Genomic DNA, 25,900 nt, shown 5'->3' with positions numbered 1-25,900 from the left:
TCAAGGCCAAGAATTTAATTTTTCTGATCACGCCTTATTGCCCCAACTGACACATCATTGTCCTCATTGCTCAGGGGCTGGGATAATTCAGCCCAACATTTCTCTTCTATCTTTTAGCAGTCTGATTATTGGTACTACAATAGAAAGGTAACCATCCAAAACGAGACACAGAAATTCAATCTGGTCCACAGTTGAGCCATTTTGAGAGTACCTGCCTCCCAAGCATTCATTATTCAATTAAATAGCAAATAATTTAATTGACTGCTTGCTCAAAGAATTCACAGGGAAGACACAAACAACACGACATTTCTTAACCAAAGCCCCAAACTCTGAGCCACAAAATGTGATACAATGGCAAAATTCAGGGCTTTGGGCTTTTTTGATGATGTGCCAATTGTGTCATTTTCACAGAGGGTTTCTCTGTGAGGTCTAGAGAGTTTCCTGCCATATCTTATCAGACACACCTTATTAACCATCTATCCAGTCATTATAGCATCCCTCTTATCCAATTCAAGTCCTATTCTGGATCTACCGAGAACAACTCACCACTGCTGTGATATTCCAGATTAATCTGATGTCCTTGGCATTGATGCCATCTTTAATGGGCAGTTGTGCACCCACAATGGGCGGCACGGTGGCACAGTGGTTAGCACTGCTGCCTCACAGCACCAGAGACCCGGGTTCAATTCCCGCCTCAGGCGACTGACTGTGTGGAGTTTGCCCATTCTCCCCGTGTCTGCGTGGGTTTCCTCCGGGTGCTCCGGTTTCCTCCCACAGTCACAAAGATGTGCAGGGCAGGTGAATTGGCCATGCTAAATTGTCTGTAGTGTTAGGTAAGGGGTAGATGTAGGGGTATGGGTGGGTTGCGCTTCGGCGGGGTGGTGTGGACTTGTTGGGCCGAAGGGCCTGTTTCCACACTGTAAGTAATCTAATCTAATCTAATCACACAAGAATTGCTAGCTAAAAGCTGCCTTGCACAGTTCCTGATATGGCAGAGGGGATAACTTTAGTATCCTGCTTTGTGGACAGTGTCTGAAGGCCACACCCCAATGCTAGCATTAACAGAGGTTGCCACCTGGGTCAGTACAGTCTCAGCCACCTGAAGGTGTGCTGTCGGAAGAAGGTCCACTTCATCAGTGAAAGTGCCACCATCTTCTCTCTGCTACTTCACATTTACTCTATCTCTGTTATCATAGTTACCTCAGCAAAGGCTCATGCTGTACCTTTCTCACTACTGCATGAAACGTCTTCCCTCACTTAGTCTCACCATTGTAAAACCCGCAAACCACTAACCCTGCACACCATCTGGACTGCCTTCTCATTTGGACCTGCACTAACAATAATAGCTACTTACTTTTAGATTACTTACAGTGTGGAAACAGGCCCTTCGGCCTAACAAGTCCACACTGACCCGCCGAAGCGCAACTCACCCAGACCCATTCCCCTACATTTACCCCTTCAGCTAACACTACAGGCAATTTAGCATCGCCGATTCACCTAACCTGCACATTGTTTTTGCACTGTGGATGGAAACCAGAGCACCCGGAGGAAACCCACGCAGACACGGGGAGAAAGTGCAAAATCCACACAGACAGTTGCCTGAGGCGGGAATTGAACCCAGGTCTCTGGCGCTGTGAAGCAGCAGTGCTAACCACTGTGCCATCGCGCCACCCACGGTTCCCTAAATACCTACACCTCCCTCATTTCTGGAGGTAAAGAGCCCTCAAAGGGGCAGAAAGAGTCAAGATGGGTGGTAGACCACTGAATATTCAGCTCCTAACCCTTTACATGGAGACGATCCTGACTCTGACTGTCCCAAGTGGCTGATTGACTGTGTCCAAACCCCTAAACTTGTATCAGAAGCTGTTTCTCCCTTGATGTAGCTGTGGCCCGCTGTTAACCATGACAAGTTTCCTGGCTTTGTGTCTGTGCTAAACAGAATGGTAATACAGCCATACTGTAAGCCTGGTATCATTGACTGAGTGACATGATGCAAAAAGGCAAGTCAGGGATGCTGTGAACATCTAGGTCAGCTCAAAATGAGTGAATGTTAGGATAGCAAGCAAACAACTTGGAAATACAAGGTCCAGTCCATGAGCTAGATGCATGTCCTGAACATAAAGTGTCCTGCTGTAATGATGTTGTCATCGTGCCCTGAGGTGCAATATTGAAGTGCCGAAGCATCCTCTAACTTGGTTGGAGATGTGCCTTGAAGATTTTTCGAAGCTACACATGCTGGATGTCAATTTTGTGGATGTGGGATGAGTTGATTGGTGCCTGTGGAGTAAGCCAAGTGATGTTGCTGTCCACTTCCTTTCGGGTCCTTTGGAGCTAGTGGTGGTACCCTCTCTGACTTCCATGTCAAGAATTCTTGAAACCTTGTTTACTCGCTATGGATGGTAGGATAGGAAGCTCCATATTAATGAGGTGAGATTTGCAGTTAATGAAGGACAAGGGACAAAGGAAAGAAAGCAGAAAGGTTTCTGAGGACAGATAGGTGGTCTGGGTGACATGTCATTGTAAATACATTATAAGGTATGTCCTCTTTTCAATGACATGTGTGTGCAAATCTCTTTAGATATACTATAGATACAGAGTCCAACCATCCTTAGCATTACCTGATTCTCCATAGTCAAAGGAGTGAAGCAGTTTCTGCATCATATGCAGGCAATGGGTAAATTGCATGTATTTGCTGTCCTTCCAGATAACACAAAAATGCTACTGCATTACAAACATAAGTGGAATTAATGAGTAACTTGCAGGCTCGGATCAGGAGTGCTTGGGGTAAAGATTTGGACAGCTCACAGTAAGCTCATACCCAAGGTTCACAAAACATGTAGTGCTTGCAGGTTCTGATGAAGAGTCCCCAGCTAAATCCCAGCCAACTCATCTACCTAAGTCTTCATCTTCCCACTTCATATCCCAAAGACTTGGGCACATCAAGCAAACACACTAGATCTAATGGAGTACTGTCCCCTCATGGATGGCAGGGTACAGCTTGCCGTTGGTGACTCATCACCCATTCCCCAAATCAGTTTTTTCCCTATCATGGTATATTATCTCCTCTCATTTATATATTAAATAACTCCTCTTCAGTAATGTAATACCCTCTACATCCAAGTATTCTCACTCCAATTCCCACTGTCAATTTCCCCAGCCTCTCTCCTGCAGCACTGGCCTCTGATAACCTCCCCTGCCCCTGACTTTTAGTGAACACACTTCAAAGACTGACCACGGCCCAGCTCCTACAGTAACTTAGCCAAACAGGCCTGAATGATAAAGAACGAAATTTCTGACTGGTATCTGTACTCTCCCGAAAAATGTTCCCTCAACTCCTTTAATTGATTGTATTGGATGGACAAAGCTGAGTATTACCCACTCACTGATCTGAAGATGTATGAAACTCCTATATATCCTGCCCTGAATGGTCGACCAAAATTGAAGGCTGTCCTTGACTTTTTGTACAGGTCCTCCTGATTGAAGGGTGTCTGCTGATCTTATCTGAGGACTAATTTCCTTACACTTTGAAACATAGCCACTCAGTAAATGCACATGCAGTATGTTGGCCGTGTACACGACTTGCACATGGTCTAGATGTGAGATTGACATAACATGGTGCTGACTGATTGCTGCTGATAATCATGAGAAGCTGCTGTTTTCATTCCTGCAGCAAACCAATACAGAAATACTTTTATCCTTTAAGATCTAAGTCGAGCGGCCAAATTCAAAAAGTCAAGGCAGGGCAGGGATATTGGGAACATCCAGATAGATGGGGAGAGAACAAGTAAGCAGCTCTGAGATGCTTCTTGGTCCAGTCCATGAGCTGGTTGCCTGTCCCTATGAATAACGTGTGCTTGCCGTCATAGTCCAATGGGAGATGCTGGCTTGATCTAAAATGCAACATTAAAGTGTAGAAGTATACCATAAGTATGGTAGATGCCATGAGAAATGTAGTGAGGCGAGCACTTGTTGATGCCAGTGTCCATGGAGGTGGTGTGTGTGGCTGCTACCCTGGAGTGTGCCCTGTGATATGTTGCTGGGTGCCTGAGATAGAGGACCAAAGTGGTGAGTTGCAGTTGCCAGATACCTGCGCAGACTTTCATGTTAGAAATTCTCAGCTCTTTGTTTTTATCTGGGTGAGCAGGATAATAGGAACCTGCCTATTAATGATGTAAGATTAAATAGTAGTATGGGTGATAATAAGTGATGATCCAAGTTAGTAACCTCTCGCAACTCATTAGTGAGAATCTCATCTCAACACTCCTGTGTGAACTCATGGTATTAGTGGGAATGGAGGAAAAATTGACTGGAAATGTATCTTCTTAGAAGGGCAATGAGCTCTCTGACCTTATACTCATTCAAGTGCTGTCTTAATATCAAAGGTATCAATTCTCACTTTTCCTAAGGCAAAAAAGCTCTTTTTCTTATCAATGCTAACAGAGGTTTTAGTTAATGCTTCTGATGCAAAACACAACAGCTTTTAGAACAAAGGAATATTGCCAACAAAACAAGTTTTATTCCTGCAAAGAACATTTTTATTGTTGTTGACAGCTTCAGCCTTGTTGCACAAGTGAGATGGCATTTCTATCATTGTAAGAGTGGAAAATACAAAATTGGTTTCATAGTCTTTTTCACAGCAAAATACTGGCGTTCACTGCCATTTTGCCTTGGCCACTCTCTGAATCAGGTCAGCACTATGAGTTTTCACTTGTTATCTCTACGTATTTGCCTCACAGAGCCACTTGGAAAAGTTATAAGGATAGCATGCCAAAATTGTGTAGGAGTTGTCCTTTGTTTATTAGTAATATAAAAGGGTCATAAAACAATTCTATTCTGCTTGTCAATATACCAAACAAACATTCAGAAAATGATAGATCAGGTAACAGTAGTAAGTGATGCAACAGGCATTTGGTTATTCTCCTGCAACAGAAGTTTCAATAAACCTCAACAGAGTTTACATTACTGTTTTTTTGCAAACAAGTTTTAGAAATATTTAACAAATAGTATTCCATGAAGGCACTGCCTGTTTTGAACTATGGAAGATAGGTTTGATGGTGTCACACAGAGTGGAATACATAATAGCTTGTGAAGCATGCATTATATCAAGTTTGAGAATAATGAGTACGTACATGAACAAATTGCTCAGGAACCATTTTAGAGCAGCCAAAATAGTGTAGAAAGGCTGAAGAAAGAAGCAAAAAAGAAATTAGGTCCCGCTTTAAAAAATCCTCAGTCTGTAAAATACCTTAGCTGTAAAAGTGCATTGCATCAAGCTAGGAGATCATACTTAATTTACTTCTGTTGGTGAAAGTCATACTATTGAAGAAATGCTTCTTCAATTATTTTATGTGAGGATTGTTTGAGACTGAATCTGAAAGTGAATGAAATTATATTAATACGTCGTGCACAGCTGAAAAACTATGTTGACTATAACTCCCAGTTCTCAACAATTACAAATGCAAATTCCCCAGGAATCAGGAACACTGAATTTGTTCTAATAACTGGTTTGGAAACCATTAAAACACAACAAACCTGCCAGGAATGGATGAATCTGTAAAATCTAATCTACTCCAGGAAAAGTGCCTTACACTGATTGCTGTAGTCGAGAGTCTCGGACCTTATAAGTTATTCAGAAAGACTGGAGCCTATTTGTTTTGGCCTGCACTCCACAGTGCTCTTGGCTTCGCCCCAAACTAAGTACACATTGAAAGAGTTATTAACTATTTGCAATATTTACATTACAATAAACATTCACTGGCTGCAGATCCTAGAACCAGTTTCAGGATAAATTTAGAATTATCTTCACTTAGTGGGTTGTGTATGTGAATTTTGCTGACAAGGTTAGGTGGGAAAGTAAGCTGTGCAGCAAATGTAAAGGCATTGTAAAGAGATTTAGTGATTGGGAATAATGGTGGCAAATGGAGATGATGTGACAAAGTGTGAAGTTATTCACTTTAGTCAGAGGATTGGAAAAACAGAATATTTTGGAAAAGATAAGAAACTGACAAATTTTAGATCAGAGGGATTTGGGTTTCTTTGCACACAAATTACAGGGAGTTTGCATGTATGTGGAGCAAGTGATTAGAAAAGCAAACAGTGTATTGGTCTCTAACTTGAGGGAATTGCAAGATAACAGGAAGTCTTCTGCAATTATATACAGCTTTGGTAAGACCACACTTGTGTACAGGTTTGAATTGTTTACCCAAGAAAAGATAGACAGAGAGAGAGAGAGAGAGAGAGAGAGAGAGAGAAAGGGAGGTTCACTATATCAATACCTGGGATGTGATGGTTGTCCTATAAGAAGTTAGTAGAATAAACCTTTATTTTCTAGAGATTAGAAAAGTGAGAGTTGACCTTACTGAAATGTATAACAATCTTAGAGGGCTTGAAATATTAGTGTCAAGAGGTCTTTGACCCCAGATGAAGAGTGTAGAGCCAAGGGCAGGATAAGAGCTTGGCCATTTAATACTGAAATTAATTAGGAGGAATTTCTTCTCTCAGGAGTTTGTGCAACTGTTGAATTCTGTACCTGCAGATGTTCAATTATCAGGTTTATTTAAAAGTGAGATTGATAGATTTTTGAACACAAAATAAATTAAGGGATGAAAATGTTAGTTGATGTCAAATTCCAACTACGATGCTGATTGATGGAACAAGCTGTAGGGCCTGATGGCCTTATCTTACTCCAATTCCATAAGCTCTTGAGAAGTGTCACTAAGTATAGTGCAAAGAGCTGTGGTTAGCACAGAGGATGCAAAATTAGATTGGATCAGTTAAAAAACATAATTCATCCAACCCCCTTTGTTCAACCTGCATTGATCACAGTGTGGATACTGGAGGCTCTTGAATTACTTCAGAATCCAATGATTCAGAGAATCTGATGTTGGACTAGGGTGGGCAAAGTTAAAAATCACACAACACCAGGTTAAAGTCCAACAGGTTTATTTGAAGGCACTAGCTTTTGAAGCACTGCTTCTTCATCAGGTAGTGCGGAGCGGATTCGAAAGCTAGTGCCTCCAAATAAAACCTGTTGAATTATAAACTGATGTTGTGTGATTTTTTTTCACTTCAGAATTCAAAATGTTAAAAATGCCAAAACCCTTCTCCCTATCAATTTATTTGTTAAACTAGGTAAACTGCTCCTTTGGAGGTCCAGAGCAGACACAACAGGCCAAGTAACCTCACAATTAAATTTTTGCAATGCTCATCCGTCATGGTGCCATACATTTCAGTTGCAGGGATACGATTAGGTGAGTAATGACTAGGGTAGGAATAGGTCCAGTCAAGGATAGTAGTGGGAAGTTGCGTGTGGAGGCTGAAGAGATTGGGGAGACACTGAATGAATACTTTTTGTCAGTATTCACTCAGGAACAGGATATTGTTGCCGATGTGAATATTGAGTCACAATTAATTAGAATGGATGGCTTTAAGGTATGTAGGGAAGAGGTGTTGGAAATTCTGGAAGGGGTGAAAATAGATAAGTCCCCTGGGCCTGATGGCATTTATCCTAGGATTCTCTGGGAAGCAAGGGAGGAGATTGCAGAGCCATTGGCCTTGATTTTTATGACCTCGTTGTCTACAGGAATAGTGCCAGAAGACTGGAGGATAGCAAATGTGATTCTCTTGTTCAAGAAGGGGAGTAGGGATAACCCTAGTAACTATAGGCCGGTGAGTCTCACTTCTGTTGTGGGCAAAGTCTTAGAGAGAATTGTAAGGGATAGGATTTATGAACATCTGGATAGGAATGACATGATCAAGGATAGTCAGCATGGTTTTGTGAAGGGCAGGTCGTGTCTCAAAAACCTTATTGAATTCTTTGAGAAGGTGACTAAGGAGGTGGACGAGGGTAAAGCGATAGATGTGGTGTATATGGATTTTAGTAAGGTGTTTGATAAGGTTCCCCATGGTAGGCTACTGCAAAAAATACGGAGGTATGGCATTGAGGGTGAGTTGGAGGTTTGGATTAGGAATTGGCTGGCTGGAAGAAGACAGAGGGTAGTAGTTGATGGTAAAGGTTCATCTTGGAGTGCAGTTACTAGCGGTGTTCCGCAAGGATCTGTTTTGGGACCATTGCTGTTTGTCATTTTTATAAATGACCTGGAGGAGGGGCTAGAAGGTTGGGTGAGCAAGTTTGCAGATGATACGAAAGTCGGTGGAGTTGTTGACAGTGAGGAAGGATGTGTCAAATTACAGCAGGATATAGATAAGCTGCAGAGCTGGGCAGAAAGGTGGCAAATGGAGTTCAATGTGGGTAAGTGTGAGGTGATTCACTTTGGTATGAGTAACAAAAAGATGGGGTACTGGGCGAATGGTCGGATACTTGGTAGTGTGGATGAGCAGAGGGATCTTGGTGTCCATATACACAGATCTATGAAAGTTGCCACCCAGGTAAATAGCGCGGTGAAGAAGGCATATGGCGTACTGGCTTTTATTGGCAGAGGAATTTGAGTTCCGGAGGCCTGAAGTCATGTTGCAGTTGTATAAGACTCTGGTGCGGCCGCATCTGGAGTATTGTGTGCAGTTTTGGTGGCCATACTATAGGAAGGATGTGGAGGCATTGAAACGGGTGCAGAGGAGGTTTACCAGGATGTTGCCTGGTATGGTAGGAAGATCGTATGAGGAAAGGCTGAGGCACTTGGGTCTGTTTTCATTGGAGAAAGGAAGGTTTAGGGGTGACTTGATAGAGGTGTACAAGATGATTAGGGGTTTAGATAGGGTTGACCATGAGAACCTTTTTCTGCATATGGAGTCCGCTATTATGAGGGGGCATAGCTTTAAATTAAGGGGTGGTAGGTATAGGACAGCTGTGAGGGGTAGATTCTTTACTCAGCGAGTCGTGAGTTCATGGAATGCCCTGCCAGTAGCAGTGGTGGACTCTCCCTCTTTATGGGCATTTAAACGGGCATTGGATAGGCATATGGAGGATAGTGGGCTAGTGTAGGTTAGGTGGGCTTGGATCGGCGCAACATTGAGGGCCAAAGGGCCTGTACTGCGCTGTATTTTTCTATGTTCTGTGTTCTATGTTCTAATGCTCTTAATTGATTGTTTTTGTTTTTGATGTCATTCTGTACATAAACCTCATGCCAAAATTGGAGTTCCCTTTCCCAGTGAGTAAACAGCCCAGTTAGTTGTTCAATAAAATGGCTTGTGGGTGCGTGAGAAGGTGTTTATTCTGCCATTAATTCTAACTCAGCAAGCAAATGCATTTGTAGTGATCTTTGGAAAATAAGAGATAATTTTGCATGTTCAGTTGTTGCATTTGTGTTGGTAACGGTGACACATACCTTTACAATCTTTATGAATACAGCACAACAATCAAGAGTGTTAAATTAAGCACAACAGTGTCATTGTGGGATAGATACTCACACTGAGCATAGGCTGTGATCCACTGTGGTGATTGGTGGCCCCTTTGCACATCGCTTGGTAATCATAAAGTTTCACCCTAAGATTAGAAATAAGAACAGGCTTACTTATCAGCATACAGTTCAAAACAATGAAATAGTGCTAATTTTGTTAAAGCTTGCAGAGAAACTTGAAATGTTATAGGCGGAGACTTACAAAAGACCACTGTGATAATTGTCTATGCAGAACAGCCTGCTGAAAATGAAATAAAAGCAGAAAATGTTGGAAACTATCAACAGGTCAGAGTGTGGAAAGAGAAGGAGATGGAATGGGCAGATTCCTTCTATCTGGCAGAGGACAGGGGTAAAATCTTGATGGTAACACCTGAAGTTGATTTTCCAAATTGGCCCCACCTTTGAGCAAATGTGCCAGATGAGGCCGTGGCTAGCTGCCATACAGCAGCAGTCAGTTAGGCCACTTTAGGAATGAATCAAAAGCAAACGGTTGTTGCCATTGAGATTTCCTTACCTGCAGGCAGGCCAGGGAGCTATCACAGCTTTCAATTAACTTGTCCTCAATTAATTCCAAAAGTGATGGTAATGACTACTTGCTGCTGCAGGGCCGGCAGCTGCTGAGGTGTTAATCCAGCCTCTGCAAGGTTTGCTTGGAGGTGGGAGTACTTTGGAGGAACCAAACCTCCACAATAATGGCCTGACAGGTGTGGCCATGTAATTTAAATTTACACAAGTCATTAGAGAATATCTCCATCCTGAGATGACCTTACCATCCTGGACATGCAGCAGTAATTTGCATCCTTTGTTGGCAGTTCAAATCTTTGTTCCTACTGTTTGACCTTTCCACCTTTGGTCCCTTGCCCACGGTCCTTATTCAGCCACCAAATGCACAAGTGGCCTCTTGGCTGGCCCCATTCCAGAAGGCCACAATGTTACATGGCTAGCCAATGTCACTGAGGTCAGAACTTGCTTTTGTCCCAGTGATAGAAAAAAATTCAGAGTTGATAGAATTCTGCCAAAGGTTTCAAGTGAAAATTATCCGCTTGAAATGTTAACACTCTTTCCATCGCCACAATTGTTGCCAGGCCTACTTACCATTTTCAATATGTTGTATTTTTATTTCAGATTTCCAGCAGGCCTTTGTATTGCTATTGGTAAAGTCTGTTTGGGCAAGTTTAGTGACAAATTTTAATGAAACTTGTCAGTCCAAACTCGCAGGAGTGCTGAATGAAACCTTCCAGGATGATATCAGTGGCAGATAACAGTAAAAACTGTCAAGATTACATTTGTGTTCGACTACTGCACCATCTGTTTGATACCTTTTAAAGGTGCAACTGTGATACTTCGGCTATATTTGCTTTCCCATAATAAATCACTTCCTCCTCTTTTCGGATACAGGAAAAATGTAAATGCAAATAAAAGCAAATACTGTAATAAGGAAAGGTAAAATAACTTAAAACCTGCTGCTCATTCCTGTGAACATTGCTCACAAACATTTTTGCAGAAGTACTAGATGGGTGAATTAAGGTGCAGTATGAAACCTAAGAACAAGGTTAGTAATGGAGTCATATCAAAAGATTTGGGGGTGGGGGTGGGGAGTGGGGCGATGTGGCTGGATCGGTTACATATAGCAATCTATCTTGTCTTTTATAATTCTACTTTAGTAGGGCTGTCTGTGCATCATACTTTGTAAAATTGTGAAAAGCTCTTCTCTGCCTCTGTAATGCCCTTCTGCCTTTGTGTCAAACTGCCAGTTACTTCAATTTGAACATATTTTAAAAGTGCCACAAAATCGCATATTTGTAACAGACAGACTCTGAGTGAGGCTTCCAGGTTATTATGTTTCCAGATATGATACCTAAATTGTTAAGTTTGATAAGGAAGGATTAACTGGCTCCCCTTTATTCAAAATTGGAGGTGTAGTGGACAGCGAAGAGGGTTACCTCAGATTACAACAGGATCTTGACCAGATGGTCCAATGGGCTGAGAAGTGGCAGATGGAGTTTAATTCAGATAAATGCGAGGTGCTCCATTTTGGGAAAGCAAATCTTAGCAGGACTTATACACTTAATGGTAAGGCCCTAGGGAGTGTTGCTGAACAAAGAGACCTTGGAGTGCAGGTTCATAGCTCCTTGAAAGTAGAGTTGCAGGTAGATAGGTTAGTGAAGGAGGTGTTTGGTATGCTTTCCTTTATTGGTCAGACTATTGAGTACAGGAGTTGGGAGGTCATGTTGCGGCTGTACAGGACATTGGTTAGGCCACTGTTGGAATATTGCGTGCAATTCTGGTCTCCTTCCTATTGGAAAGATGTTGTGAAACTTAAAGGGGTTCAGAAAATATTTACAAGGTTGTTGCCAGGGTTGGAGGATCTGAGCTACAGGGAGAGGCTGAACAGGCTGGGGCTGTTTTCCCTAGAGCGTCGAAGGTTGAGGGGTGACCTTATAGAGGTTTACAAAATTATGAGGAGCATAAATAGGATAAATAGACAAAGTCTTTTCGCTGGGGTCGGGGAGTCCAGAACTAGAGGGAATAGGTTTAGGGTGAGAGGAGGAAGATATAAAAGAGACCTAAGGGGCAACTTTTTCCTGCAGAGGGTGGTACGTGTATGGAATGGGCTGCCAGAGGAGGGGGTGGAGGCTGGTACAATTGCAACATTTAAGAGGCATTTGGATGGGTATATGAATGGGAAGGGTTTGGAGGGATATGGGCCGCGTGCTGGCAGGTGGGACTAGATTGGGTTGGGATATCTGGTCGGCATGGACGGGTTGGACCGAAGGGTCTGTTTCCATGCTGTACATCTCTATGACTCTATGACCTGTCCCTTCGACCGGTTGCAACAAGTTCATTTGAAAAGGATCCCTTCCCTTGTAGATACTTTTCCCTCACCCAAATGAGCTTATGTTTTAAAAGGAACCATTCAGAGGAGGCTTTCTTGAGTTGATTAAAGAGTGGGTTTATTGGTTACCAAATGTGAGAAGAAATAAAAATGCCACACACATACACATAGATTGGAAATGAGAAATGAGTAAAGAGAGATAGAAGTTAGAAGATCTATGATTCGGTCTCCAATTGTTCCCTAAGGATAAATAACAGAATGTTAATAGTCAACCAGCTGATTTTCAGATTCATGGTTTTGCTTTGAAATATGACTCCAGTTTAGTTTATAATGCATTTCTCCTTTTTTTAAGTCAATCTATTTGAAGGTTTCTTGCCACCTTGTGAGGTGTGACATTCCATGGTTTCTGTCTCCAGACAATACTTTTAATTTTTAAACTGTCTGGCCTATTATTCCCATGTTACACAAGAATTCTATGGATAAACATTCAAAAGTGCTGGCTCTATAGATTTCAGTGAGATCAATTCTGCAGAGGATTCGTAATTCAAAATCCCAGCTGTAAAGAGCAAAACTGACACATTTGGCTCTGGAGATTTCTGTGTTCTGTGTATTAACATTGTAGGTAAATGTGATCATTATACCCTGGAGGAAGAGCAAAATGTTTCAATTCCCCATCCCATTGCCAATGTTATGGTGTAACTGGATGAATTCCAAGCACATACAACTGTCAGAGATATATTATACAACATATTTTCTGTCATTTGGGTCATAATAACCTGGTGCTGGGATGTGTCTCTCTAAAGTCAACAATACAATGGCAGTCGAGAGAAAAGTTAGTTTGTAAGATTGCAAATGTCAACAGAATTGATTGCTAAATGATTGATTCTATAAGCTGAACATAAACATGATACAACTATTTCTCCATTTTGAAAGTCCAATACTAGGATAAAATAGCTAATTTCCAGAATGAATAAGGGATGTAGCAATGTTAGCTCCCAGCTGAAAAACAGGACCATAATAATTTCAGACCTGCTTGATGGAATACAGTTCCAGAAAAGGAACAAAGGCTGGAATTTTACAGCCTGCCCCTCAGTCTTGTGGTTAATTTGGCTCTAGGGGTTGGTGGGGGTGGGGGCAATGTGACATAAAATTGAATGTACACTACCTCTTGGTGCATATTCATCTTGTTGTAATTTCACCAGCTCACTCGTGGACTCTCAATGAAATGACAGTTTAACTGTCTGCCAAGTTTCCTGATGGCCAGGCAAGGGGGAATCCACTTTTTGGGCTATGTGTCAACCAGACCCCTCCCTCAATGTATTCCACCCATGTTGCTGCTCGTCTATCCTGGCTCCCAACTCCCTTGTTCCCTTCCCCCTCAGTGGGGCCTGAGCCCCAGTGAAACCCCAGACATACAGGCTCCACTGCAACACATGTCCTCCTGGGACACACTGCAGGTAGTACGGTGGCTATTGCTTCCAATGACGTTGTTGGGACCAGAGACCTACTATCTAATTGTTGAAAGATCTCCAGTAAGGGAAAAGCTGTATGATGGTGGTATGGAGGTGGAAATCTTGCCTCGAGGCAATTAAAGAGCTGATGGTCTTAAATTTGCTGAGAGATGTTCTGACCAAGGTGGGCAAACTTGACTTGACTTTTGCACAAGCAAAGACCAAAATTTAGTAGAAAGAGTTTTGCAACTTGGAGTATTTTTCCAATAGAGAGATCTGTGTCCCACTGAATACAACCATATCCAGAAGAAAAACATAGAAAGCAAACATACCAAAGAAGTAACGTCTTTGCTCAGAATACTGACCCTGCCTTCCAGAAAATGTTTTGTTGACCGAGAGCCCACATCCCAGCTGGCACATCCTTAAGTATTGATCACTGCAAAAAAATGTGAGCAAACAATATCTTACTCAGTGAATAGCCCCATGTTCAGCAGTTGTGTCATCACTGACCCATCCACTTCTCCCAGAAACTTCCCTGTCTAAAAGAGAAAGGAAAGAAATGAGGATATTGCTTAATTCCCAAAGCCCTGATTCAGATACTCAGCAGCTTCATTCACAGCTATCCTCATTAAAAATTCATGGTGAACTTCAAACTAATAACCCAGAGGCTTATCCTCTGTAATTAATGTTAGTTGTAAACTTTTGACCAGACTTACATCCTTTTCTCAATTTCTCTTTTGAGCAGTAACCTGTGTTAAATCTATGGGTGGAAACAGCAACACAATGTAGCATCAGGCTGCCACACTTCACAAATGAGTGCCAAGACAATTAAGATGGGCTAGTATGTAGTCATGACAGCTATCATAGTTTTATCAGATCTTGTATTAATCCAACATCCAAAAATACAATTTCCAGTAATGGTCACTGGGGAGTCATTAAGAATGAAAATATTAAATGATCTTGCCCTTTCTAGCTTAGAGGTGCTTAAACTACTTGCAATGTCCAATTGCTGTGTCACCAGTGATTAGCCAACTTAGCAGAGGCTGGGAAACAAAACATGGACCTTCTGGCATGTTTGCCTTAATACAGCATGGTGAAATCATTGTCAGGTTACATGATGCGATATATGTATCACTGATTATAATGCCATCTGCTCGAGTCAGCAGCACCAACTCTGACAAATTCAAAATTTCAACTCCAATTTATCCCCAGTGACAATGCTTCAACTAGAGTGAAGAGTAAATTCAAATTGGGATGTTAATTTGACAAGAATTATTATATACCCAACTCATATTCCTTATATAAATTTAAATTTAGTCTGATGCCTTGTTCAAATTATTTATTAAAAATTAAACATGATTCTGTTCAAATAAACTGCAGTTACTGTAAATCAGAAACAAAAACTAAAAATGCTGCCAGATCTGCTGAGCCCTTCCAGGAATTTCTCTTATGATTCTGTTCAAATAGCCTTAATAAGTACAAGCATTCCTTCAGCTTTCACTGTTATCAAATATACTGGAATATTCTAGATATTTAAAATCAGGTTGAAATCCAGCCCACGCAGAAAGGTAACTGAGATGTGTAGCAAAATGGGATGAGAATGGGGTACAATGTGGTCCATCTTGACATTCGAATCATAGAATCATTGAATACCTACAGTGTGGAAACAGGCCATTGGCCTAACAAGTCCACACCGACCCTTCGAAGAGTGTCCCACCCAGACCCATTTCCCTACCCTAAAACTCTACGCTTTCCCTGACTAATCACCTAGCCTACACATCCATGAACACTATGGGCAATTTAGCATGGCCAATTTGCCTAACCTGCACATCTTTAAGATTAGGACTGCAGATGCTGGAGATCAGAGCTGAAAATGTGTTGCTGGAAAAGCGCAGCAGGTCAGGCAGCATCCAGGGAGTAGGAGAATCGACGTTTCGGGCATGAGCCCTTCTTCAGGAATGAGGAAAGTGTGCCAAGCAGGCTAAGATAAAAGGTAGGGAGGAGGGACTTGGGGGAGGGATGTTGGAAATGCGATAGGTGGAAGGAGGTTAGGAAGGAGATGTGGCTGTGGTAACGAGCCTGTTTGAGAACATGGCTGAAGAGCTTCTGGGCAGAGGAGATGACCTGGGGTGTGCAGTGAGAGAGGGACTCATTGAAATCCTTGTAGAGGGAGGAAGAGAGCTTCTTCAAGGAAGGCATCCTTGTAAGAGGATTCGCAGTAGGTTAAAATCTTCTAGGAGAAAGTGAGGACTGCAGATGCTGGAGATCAGAGCTGAAACTGTGTTGCTGGAAAAGCGCATTGTCTCACTGCACACCCCAGGTCATCTCCTCTGCCCAGAAGCTCTTCAGCCACGTTCTCAAACAAACTCGCTTCCACAGCCACATCTCCTTCCTAACCTCCTTCCACCTATCGCATTTCCAACGCCCCTCCCCCAAGTCCCTCCTCCCTACCTTTTATCTTAGCCTGCTTGGCACACTTTCCTCATTCCTGAAGAAGGGCTCATGCCTGAAACATCGATTCTCCTGTTCCCTGGATGCTGCCTGACCTGCTGCACTTTTCCAGCAACACATTTTCAGCTCTGATCTCCAGCATCTGCAGTCCTCACTTTCTCCTCGAAGATTTTAACCTACTGCGAATCCTCTTACAAGGATGCCTTCCTTGGAGAAGCGCTCTTCCTCCCTCTACAAGGATTTCAATGAGTCCCTCTCTCACTGCACACCCCAGGTCATCTCCTCTGCACAGAAGCTCTTCAGCCATGTTCTCAAGCAGACTCGTTACCACAGCCACATCTCCTTCCTAACCTCCTTCCACCTATCGCATTTCCAACATCCCTCCCCCAAGTCCCTCCTCCCTACCTTTTATCTTAACCTGCTTGGCACACTTTCCTCATTCCTGAAGAAGGGCTCGTGTCTGAAACGTCGATTCTCCTGTTCCTTGGATGCTGCCTGACTTGCTGCGCTTTTCCAGCAACACATTTTCAGCATCTTTAAGATCATCTCACTCCACCTTTTACATTTTCCATAAGTAGAGTGCCATGGTTCTTGTTAGGCAGCAGCAAGACATGAAATTACGCTCATTATTGATTGTTAAATGCTGTGTTGACAGCACAACCCACTTCAGCAATATTCAGACTTCCATTTTACCAAACTTGCCAAACAAGATCAAAATCAGGAAAACTCAACAAGGAAATCATAGCGAGGACCTATTGGATTCAGCTCATCTCTTGTTCTGAGACACCTCCATGTCAGTGACCAAAGCAAAGCCGAGGGCACGATCCTTGGGCACCAGCTGCATGCAGTCCTCCTCCATGGACGAGAGCATCTGTCATTAAAGAATCTATCTCAACCATCCTGACATATCTTATATACATTGGCAACTCTTGAAGCACAGACCTACATTGCAGGATGTACCAGCAACTAGCAATGAAAGGCTACAGCATGGACACTTTGTACACAGGGAATGGTACCCAGTTCTCAGACTGGACCAGACTGCATCTCAGTCTCTTAGTGTTTGCTCACAGTGGCTTCCTACATGTTCACAGCATCTCTGCCTTGCGTTGCCTTGTTTTGCTGTGTCAATTAGCACAGTCAAACAACAAGACAACTTGCTGCGCTGCTAAGCAGTCCTCAGTCTAGGGGTGCCCATCTGGCAGAACAACAGTATATCAACATAAAATCAATATATAAATAGTGATCTTAAACCTGCGCCATGTGCTCAGCAAACAGGCTGCAGAGGCAACAAGCTGACAGCCATCTTTCAAGACAAGTAGCACGGAGGCACTCAGCAGTTCAGGTGCTTCTGGCACATGATGTCAAGGGCAGCCTCTAATACCATTCAAGGGCAGGCATCTGGTGGGGCTGTTCCCAGTCAGGCTGCAGTCTAGGGAGAGGGCCACAACTGGTCCATTGGCTCCATGATGGCAAGTCCAGGGGGTAGGGCTGTTGCACTAAGGGTAATGCTCGTCAGGAGTCTGGGAATGTCTGTTGGTCCTGTTAGTGAAGGGGATAGGCTATGGTTAGTCTGTTGGGTCCCTTTATAGAAATTGAGAGGGAAGGGCAGTGGTGGGGGTGGGTGGGTAATGGGTGTACTGGTAGATTGGCTATGAGACTGGGCATTGTAGGCTCTGGGCAAGGGTACAGTGCAATTGTGAAGGGGGCAGCAGGATTTCCAAAGGGGGAGCAACTCCATCATGGCTGGGAAAGGTGGAATGAGAGAGGGGTCTGGAGTACCCTGGCTTTGGGGTGGGGGTAGGATGTAAATGATTATACTAAGCATGGACACCTTGAATGACAAGGATAGACAGGTTTAAATGAATGTCAAGAGTGTGGGTTGGGTTTTATGGAAGAATGAATCATCTGGGGTTGATGGGATGGGCCTTTAGGAAATGGATGTGGATTTTTGGGGCCCACCAGCCCGGTCAGGCTGAGGCTGTGAGCTCCTGGAGGAGGAAAGCTCACTGTCAACATTCATTGTGCACAACGGGAAGAAAATAGCTTCATATAATCTGGCCATTCTACAACAAGTAGCACCTCCGTGGCACAGCCACTGTGGGAGAAAACTCTTTGGCAGCTATACCTCTGCTAAGGGAACCAGCATTAGGGATCTTTATCAAGAAAGACCAAAGATGCCAGCAGCACTGAGTGTATGTGTGTGGTTTCTTCCTCTGCTTGTCGCTGATTCAATTGATTGTCAGTGCTGACCTGAATCCATTGATCTTTTTGTGACCATGAACTGCTGCTGAATGGTGCGACAATACTTTGAGTGCTGACACTACGAGACTCAAAAGCTAATAAATCTATGTTCACATCATCGACTATGCATAAATTTTGAATCAGAAGAAATCCTTCTTTACCTGTATCACCAAAGTGCTCTTGACAAGTTTTCTGCTATCTCTCCCGCCCACTATGTCTGGTTTTGCAGATGGCTGAAGGGAGCCTGCTTTAATGTGGAGCCTGTTGGCCCTGGAGTTCATTCAGGTGATTCTCAGAGGCATCTGTGTCTGGATGGGTCAGAAAAAGCAAAAGTCTTCTTGCCAGAGGCAAGCTGACCTTTCTCTGCCTGAACTGCCGAGGCCTGGAAGGGAGCAGGCAAGTGGAAGCCCCAGCAATATGTGCAGCCTCCTGCGTGGAAAGTATGGACAGCATCACTATGACCATGTGGTTCCTCCTTTTGGTGGATGATGCCACCCTGTCTCCTTGTGAGGATGGGGCAGCTGGCATCCCTCTCTGTTGCCATGCTTCAGTCCTGGGCAACCAATGACTGTGGTTCTGAGACTGCAGGTGTGGGTACACCTTTATATCAGCCCCTGACGATGCTAGGTCTGGGCCTGGATCTCTATGGTAATCACCAACCCATTTACAGAAGCCAACACAGTCAAATGATTCTTTGCACTGCTGCAGCCCTGGACAAGGAGGGTCATTGTGTCCTATATAACTGCCAGCTCTTGCTGCACCTTCCTGTTCATTTGAAAAAAAATCCCTGGTTGTTGAAATCTCAGACCCAACTCCAGCTGGGCCTGTGCAGGTTCCTAATCTCTAACAGTCCTTTGAATGCCAGCGACCTGAGGCATTTCTTCATCTGCCAGCTGCACAGCATTCACTGTAAAATGCTCACCACGTGTGTAACCCTCATTCTCCATCTTGGCTGTTCCCCCCAAGGTATCAGTGTCTGGTTTAGTGCAGATTGCAGGCACGGCCATGAAGATATTGTCTTTAAGGCTTCAGTACTTATGTCCTTAGAGATCCAGGAGGATGGTTCTTCCATGACCTATCATTTCTCCTATAGATGTTGTTAGAATACTTGTGGAACGTGCAAAATTAAAGCGAAAGAAAGTGTCATGGCCAGATGTTTGAAGACGTGCTCAATGACAGAGTGATAATGATGTTAATGACAGTGATATGCAGAATGGCACTTACCCGTTTGATGGGATATTTCCACATCCTTGCAGGATTGGTCCTGGTTTTGTCCTTCAAGAGCCAAGACTTTCTCCTTGTAGAGTGTGAAGATAAGGATGCTGGGCATCGCCCTCCCCTCCCCATTCTATTCCCCACATTCAGTCCAAATTCTCTTTGCTCTATTAGGACTCTCTTCTCCAGCAATGAGAAACGGTGTAGAATGAGTGAGACGGCAGTGGCTGGCACATCTGTTAGTGCTGCTGCACTTGAAGAAAGGTCTTGAAATATATCAAAGAACTGAGGAGGCAGCATAGAGGGCAGGTCAGGTTAGTGATATACAGGGCTGAGAGAAAACAGTAGATGAGGTAGTGTTTCAGGCAATCGTGAGGGTGGTGGGGCATGTGCCTTAGCAGGAGACTTGTCCAATAGCAGAGACAGCATGAGTGTGAGGTGGCAGAGAGAAGACCGTGTCACTTACCCTGATGGAGCAAAGAGGATCGTTGATTTTTCTTCTGCACTGTTAGCCATTCCTTCACACTCTAGAGATGGCACTGATCTAGGAGATGACCTCAAACCAGGCCTGCAGGGTCTATTGGCACAGCCTTCTCTGCCAGTCCTCTGGGAAGGGGACTCCTCTCCTGGCATTAATCTGTTGACCACGACCTCCAGCACCCTGTCAGAGAATTATGGTGCCATCTTCCCCTTCTCTGAAATGTTGCAACGCTGTACATACTGAGCAGGCAGCTTTGGAATGGCAGCATTCATCCAGGTGCACTACAGCCTGTTAATGGTGGAAAAGGGCATGGGGTTGCTGGTATTTTGGTGAATATTAGTTGAGTGGTGATTTGTGGGAATGGCCGATGGTGAGATGGGTCAGAAATCAAATGTGAGATACTCCATACGGTGTGTTAGACAATTAATGCAACAGTTTTGGTAGGATATGGTGTGAGAATTCACAAATCCCTTCAACAAGCATGGAATTGGCAAAAATAAAGGTGAGATTCAATCCTGCAGCAGTTTGTGAAAGGTAGAATTCTCTTCTGCAAAACTACCAATAAGTGGCACAAATTGGCAACCTATGAGGGTGCTGACTAAACAGTTGAGGAGAAAGGGGAATATAATATTGCTCCACTTGGTAATATTCTTCTGAGATTGAGATAAGGCTAATTGTTTGTCTATATGGAAATATACATCTACACCAACATGTTGACTCACATGGCACTTACTATAGGCTGGAAAGTGCATCACAAAATCTTCCAGTACTTAAGACAATGCTAGTCTAGGTGCATGGTACCTATCTCTGTCATGTTTCCATAAGTTTTGCCTAATTGTTCTTTTTTAAAGTGGAAGAAAACAGAATGTGAGTGAGAACATGAGAGTAAAAAGAGAAAAGTTAGAAGAGATGAAGAAAGAGTGGGAGACAGGAAAAGGGAGAGCTAGAAAAGAGTGAAACCTTGTTCCCAGATTACTCTTATCCCTTTGCTTTACTCAAAGGCAAGATAGATAAGGATCTGGCAGAGGTCGCTGCCTGCTACTTTCTACTCATTGCTTGTGATGTGTCTTTTTATGTTGGGGAAACCAAACACAAATCAAATGATCACTTTGCTGAAAACTCGGTTCTGTCTACTGCTGTGATCCTCAATCACCTCTAATTACTAATTCAATATTTCATTCCACTTCCACTCTAACCTCCGTCTTTGATTTTTCTACACTCTTCTGATAAAGATTAGCATAAATTTGAAAAGCAGTAACTCATTTTTCTCCTAAGAATTTTGTAGTCCTCTGGTCTTGATGTTAATTTCAACAAAGAAGACTTTAACTGCAGCTTCCATTTGATCTCTGGCTGTAGGTGCTAGTAATGTCAAATGGCTTTTTGACATTTTCATTGAGGAGGAAGGGACATGATGGCAATGGGGCCTGGGTTCCCTTCCCTGGGAACACTAATTGGTGGAATGATCCGCATCCTTGGTCTCAACCTGCAATAAGTCTTAACAGATTCCTGGGTCATTGGAGTTGGATCTACCACATAAATTCTCTACATTTTCATTTTACCACTCCTCCTTTAGCTATTAACAAAATTATTCTTATCTATTATTTCTCATTATACTTCTTTTGACTCATATTAGTGTCATTTGTGTAACTTTAATATCCCAACTCACACTAACAGCATTTTTGCTATTTAAACATCTCCATTCACTACTCAAGCACTTTAGAAGTTTTTCTCCATCTTCCTTCCCCTTGGTTGTTTCTTTAAAATGCTATTAATTTTCCAGTGCCGAGAATGAAACAAAGACCTTAAATCTTAATTTCAAATATTACCTGACCTGCTGAGTATTTCCAGCTTTTATTTTAAATACTAACACTTCAGAGGAATATGGGTCAGGTACAAAGTACCTTTCATTCATCCTTTATCTGCTTTCTTTTTGTCAGGAAAAATGTTCTAACAGCCTATTTCTATTTCCAATCTGGCCTACCCTAGAATCCTAAGCAGAATTAGTGACAGTTATTATTGAGTTATAGACAATTTTGCACTATGGTCTTAAACTTACTGCAGTTGACCTATTTTTCTAACTGCAGTAGATTGGATTTGGGACAGGCACATTGAACTTATTAGTGTTCATTTCAAAAAGAGAAGAAAACATTCATTCCACCTACTATGATTTAAGGTCACTGGTGAAAGGACAATATTTTGGCTTTGACACAGCTCATTTCCGTTTAATACATACGAGAGGTCACAGCAAAATTGTAAATGTTTGTGAAATGAAGGCCCTGATAAACCTGCCAAACTTGAGGGTAGGACAATGAGCCAGCAATCCTGTCTTCCAATTGGACAAATTCTATTTCCATTGTTAGGGGTAAGAGTATGGGGTGCAACTCACACATGAAGGAAATTTGAACTTTGCTTGGCCTTTTGTTAAACAAAACCCATTCTCGCTGCAATGTGGGAAAAAATTTAGAGTAGATATCAATCTTTTGAAGAGTGAAGAACATCTGTGACACTATCAAGTTGATTTGTTATTTAAATCCATAGCCCTTTAAAAGTAAAAACAAATTGTGATAGTAAAAGATAAAAGAAAGTTTCATAGTCACAATAACCGTTTATGGATACGATCTTAAGGGATATCATTATGTCATTACTAATGCTTGATTCCTTTTTTACATCCTGAAATTATCCCAGTGGAGGATCCTAAGTTTACATTTTGATTGTTAGCCCAATAATATTATTAAAGAATTAATTGCATTAGATATTTGATTATGAATACAAGTCTGTTAGATTTTACAAATACTAGCAGAGATTTAAAATTTTTGAAAGGGATATGAAGAATGGGAGTGTTTTATTATACTGATATAGATATTAATAGACATCTAGAAATTTATTTCATCGTAACATGGCTCCAGAGCTCTGCCTGTAGGTAAGTTGGCATGCAGGTCATAAGAGTAAAGAATGACGGGCAGGGTGGTGGGCATGAGTTATCATGAGCTACTATCATGGACTATTGGTTCTTAATTCATCAACCAATGGGAACAGTTTCTCTCTCTCTCTACTCTGGCCAGACCCCTCATGATTTGGAACACCTCAAACAAATCTTCTCTCAATCTTTAATTTTTCAAGCTTCTTCAGTCTTTCCACGTAACAGAATTTCCCTATCCTTGGAACCATTCTCATGAAACCTTTCAACATCTGCTCTAATGCTATCATGATATTCCCAAAGTGCAGGAACCAGGATAGGAGACAGTACTCCAACTGAGTCAAATCAGTGTTAAAGATATTTCAAAGTTAACTTTTCTGCTCTTTTGCCTAATGATAAAGTTCAGGATTCCATATTCTTTATTAACTGCTGTCTCAATCTGTCTTGTAACCTTCAAGAATATATACTCATATATACCCAGGTCCTTCCTATTCTGCACTCCCTTTAAACTTTACTTTTTATTTATATTGCCTCTCCACATTCTTTCTACCAAAATTAATGGCATTACATTTCTCTGCATTAAATTTCATCTGTAATTTGTCTATTCATTCCACCAACTTTACCATGCTCCACTCAGTTTACAATACTTAAATACATACATTTCATATTGTATAAACATTTTGAAACTTTCCCTTCACACCAGGTCTAAGTTTATATTACATATCAGGAACAGCAGAGATCCTTAGGCCAATTTCTGGGCAATTCCACTATTAACCTTCCTTCATTCCAGAAAAAAAAATTGTTCACCACGGCTCTATGGTTCCAGCTGCTCAGTCAACTTCATATTCATGTTGTTCCTGTCCTTTTATTCCACAAGCTTTCAGTTCACTCAAAAAGCTGTGGTGTGAACAAGGGTGTAACTTTTCAATGCTCCAGCCATCTGGTACTATCACTGAGTCTAAGAAAGGTTTAATTAGGAAATGCCTTGGAGTTGAGGAGTACATAAATGTGTTAATACAAAAAGGAACTTTTTCTTGATTGTAATAAGTATAAAGAGTATCATATGCAAGGTTTAGTACAACTTAGTTACTTGTTAACTCTATTCCTCTAGATCTTCACTTATTTTATGCCCTCTAGATCTTCACTTATTTTATGCCCTTACTAACTTGTGGCGTAAGTTTTACTAATGAGTGCATTTGAACTCTGCGATCCCTTGTTCCCCTAACATATAGGCTCATGCATGACGTTGTTATATTTCCTATCAAAACAAATTAATCTATGTTGAGCTTCATTTGCCATGACCAGGTATCTAGTTGCATGAATGGTGTGCTCAAGAATGATACCAGGCTGTAAAAACTGTAAATGGTACAATGATTAATCGATCATTGCTTGCTATCAACTGGTATCAGAACATTAGGAGATCCATTCAATGCTCATTCAGCAATAATTCAATCACACTTCCCCTGAACATGAATTCACTGCTAACATAGTCCTATGATTTTAGAAAGAACTGTAGTATGGCAATGCAGAAGCAAGAGAGATGAGATTGTTTCTATGCAATGATATATAACAGGTGGCATTACTCTGCTACACCTTGCATATGATACTCTTTATTCTTATTGCAATCAAGAAAATGTTCATTTTTGCATTTATGCATTTATGTTCTGCTTAACTTCAAGAAATTTCCATGATTCAATTCTCTACCTTCAATATTCTATGGGATTACCATGGACCAAAACTTTAACAGGACCAATAAACAGGCGACTGACTGTGTGGAGTTTGCACGTTCTCCCCGTGTCTGAGTGGGTTTCCTTCGGGTGCTCCGGTTTCCTCCCACAGTCCAAAAATGTGCAGGTCAGGTGAATTGGCCATGCTAAATTGCCCGTAGTGTTAGGTAAGGGGTAAATGTAGGGGTATGGGTGGGTTGCGCTTCGGCGGGTCGGTTGGGCCGAAGGGCCTGTTTCCACACTGTAATCTAATCTAATCTAATCTAATAATGTACCACTACAGCTAGAAAGACATGTGAGAAACTGGGTATTCTGTGGTAAGTACTCACCTCCTGATGCCCCTATCTATGAGACAAAAGTCAGGATGGAATGCTTTCCAATTGTCTGGAAGAATGCAGTTCTGACAATGTTCAAGAAGCTAATTTACATCCAGGACAAATAAACTTACTTGATTAGCTCTCCATACACTAAACTCATGGCCTCCACTGTTGACAAATCCTGGCTGTCACGTGCATCATCTACAAGATGCAGTGCAGCAGCCCACTAAGGCTTCGCTAAAATCACCACCCAAATCTGTGACTTCTACCATATAAAAAGATTGAGATATCAGGAACGGTTTATATGTCTGTTTCATTTCTGTTCTCATAGGAAAATGCAGGAAAATGGAATATTTTACTAAATAGCAATATCATTGTACCTTCAATATATAGACTGCATCAGTTTAAGAAGGCACCTCATCACCACCTTCAAAAGGGCAATCAATACTGACTTTATCAGCAACAAACATATTCCTTGGATGAATAACAACACAAATAGTCAAATATATTGAGAGAGAGAAAATAAACCAACAAATCACTATATAGTGCAAATCAAATTTGAGACAAGAAATTTAGTAATTTTTATTTCGATATGAATCCTTTTAGAGTCTTGTTGTGAATTTGAACACAATATGCGAGGCTTCTCAAATCCTGAATAAATGGCCAGGATTTTGGTGCATTCTAATATACTCTGAGCAAAAAAAACCATGGCCACTCATTGAAATGAAGTCATGTGCTTCTTGTGGATTTTCACAGGCACAGACCCTCAATGATAGTGAATGGATTGTGGCTATAGCACGCAGTAGTTTTTTTGAAAAAGGATTGTTGCTGCTTTCCTGCACTGTTATTGTGGCTGACAACTGTAAATAAGGCAGTTTAACTGCTGCGTGTGTTGTCATGGTGTCAAT

The 25,900-nt window shown here is 42.1% G+C and overlaps 2 protein-coding genes across 8 annotated transcripts in view; one reads left to right on the top strand and one right to left on the bottom strand.

Annotated features, from left to right (window-relative positions):
- LOC140458136 (voltage-dependent calcium channel subunit alpha-2/delta-4-like) overlaps nt 1–25,900 on the bottom strand; it is a 491,615-nt gene that overhangs the window by 66,853 nt on the left and 398,862 nt on the right. For all 6 annotated transcript variants that reach the window (XM_072552257.1, XM_072552261.1, XM_072552258.1 and 3 more), the window contains 3 exons: nt 14,112–14,182; nt 9,367–9,442; nt 5,130–5,182 (listed from right to left, as the gene is read on the bottom strand). In XM_072552257.1, the coding sequence (XP_072408358.1) occupies nt 5,130–5,182; nt 9,367–9,442; nt 14,112–14,182 (200 nt within the window). The remainder of the gene's footprint in view (nt 1–5,129; nt 5,183–9,366; nt 9,443–14,111; nt 14,183–25,900) is intronic.
- The window catches only part of LOC140458138 (leucine-rich repeat and transmembrane domain-containing protein 2-like), a 149,681-nt gene continuing 134,606 nt past the window's right edge, over nt 10,826–25,900 (top strand). The window contains exon 1 of one of the 2 annotated variants that reach the window (XM_072552272.1): nt 10,826–10,908. The gene's annotated coding sequence lies outside the window, so the exon portion shown is untranslated. The remainder of the gene's footprint in view (nt 10,909–25,900) is intronic. The other variant, XM_072552267.1, reaches the window with a different exon arrangement.

Source organism: Chiloscyllium punctatum, chromosome 32 (genome assembly GCF_047496795.1).
Source record: "Chiloscyllium punctatum isolate Juve2018m chromosome 32, sChiPun1.3, whole genome shotgun sequence".
NCBI lineage: Eukaryota > Metazoa > Chordata > Chondrichthyes > Orectolobiformes > Hemiscylliidae > Chiloscyllium > Chiloscyllium punctatum.
This window is presented reverse-complemented; position numbering and strand designations above follow the sequence as displayed.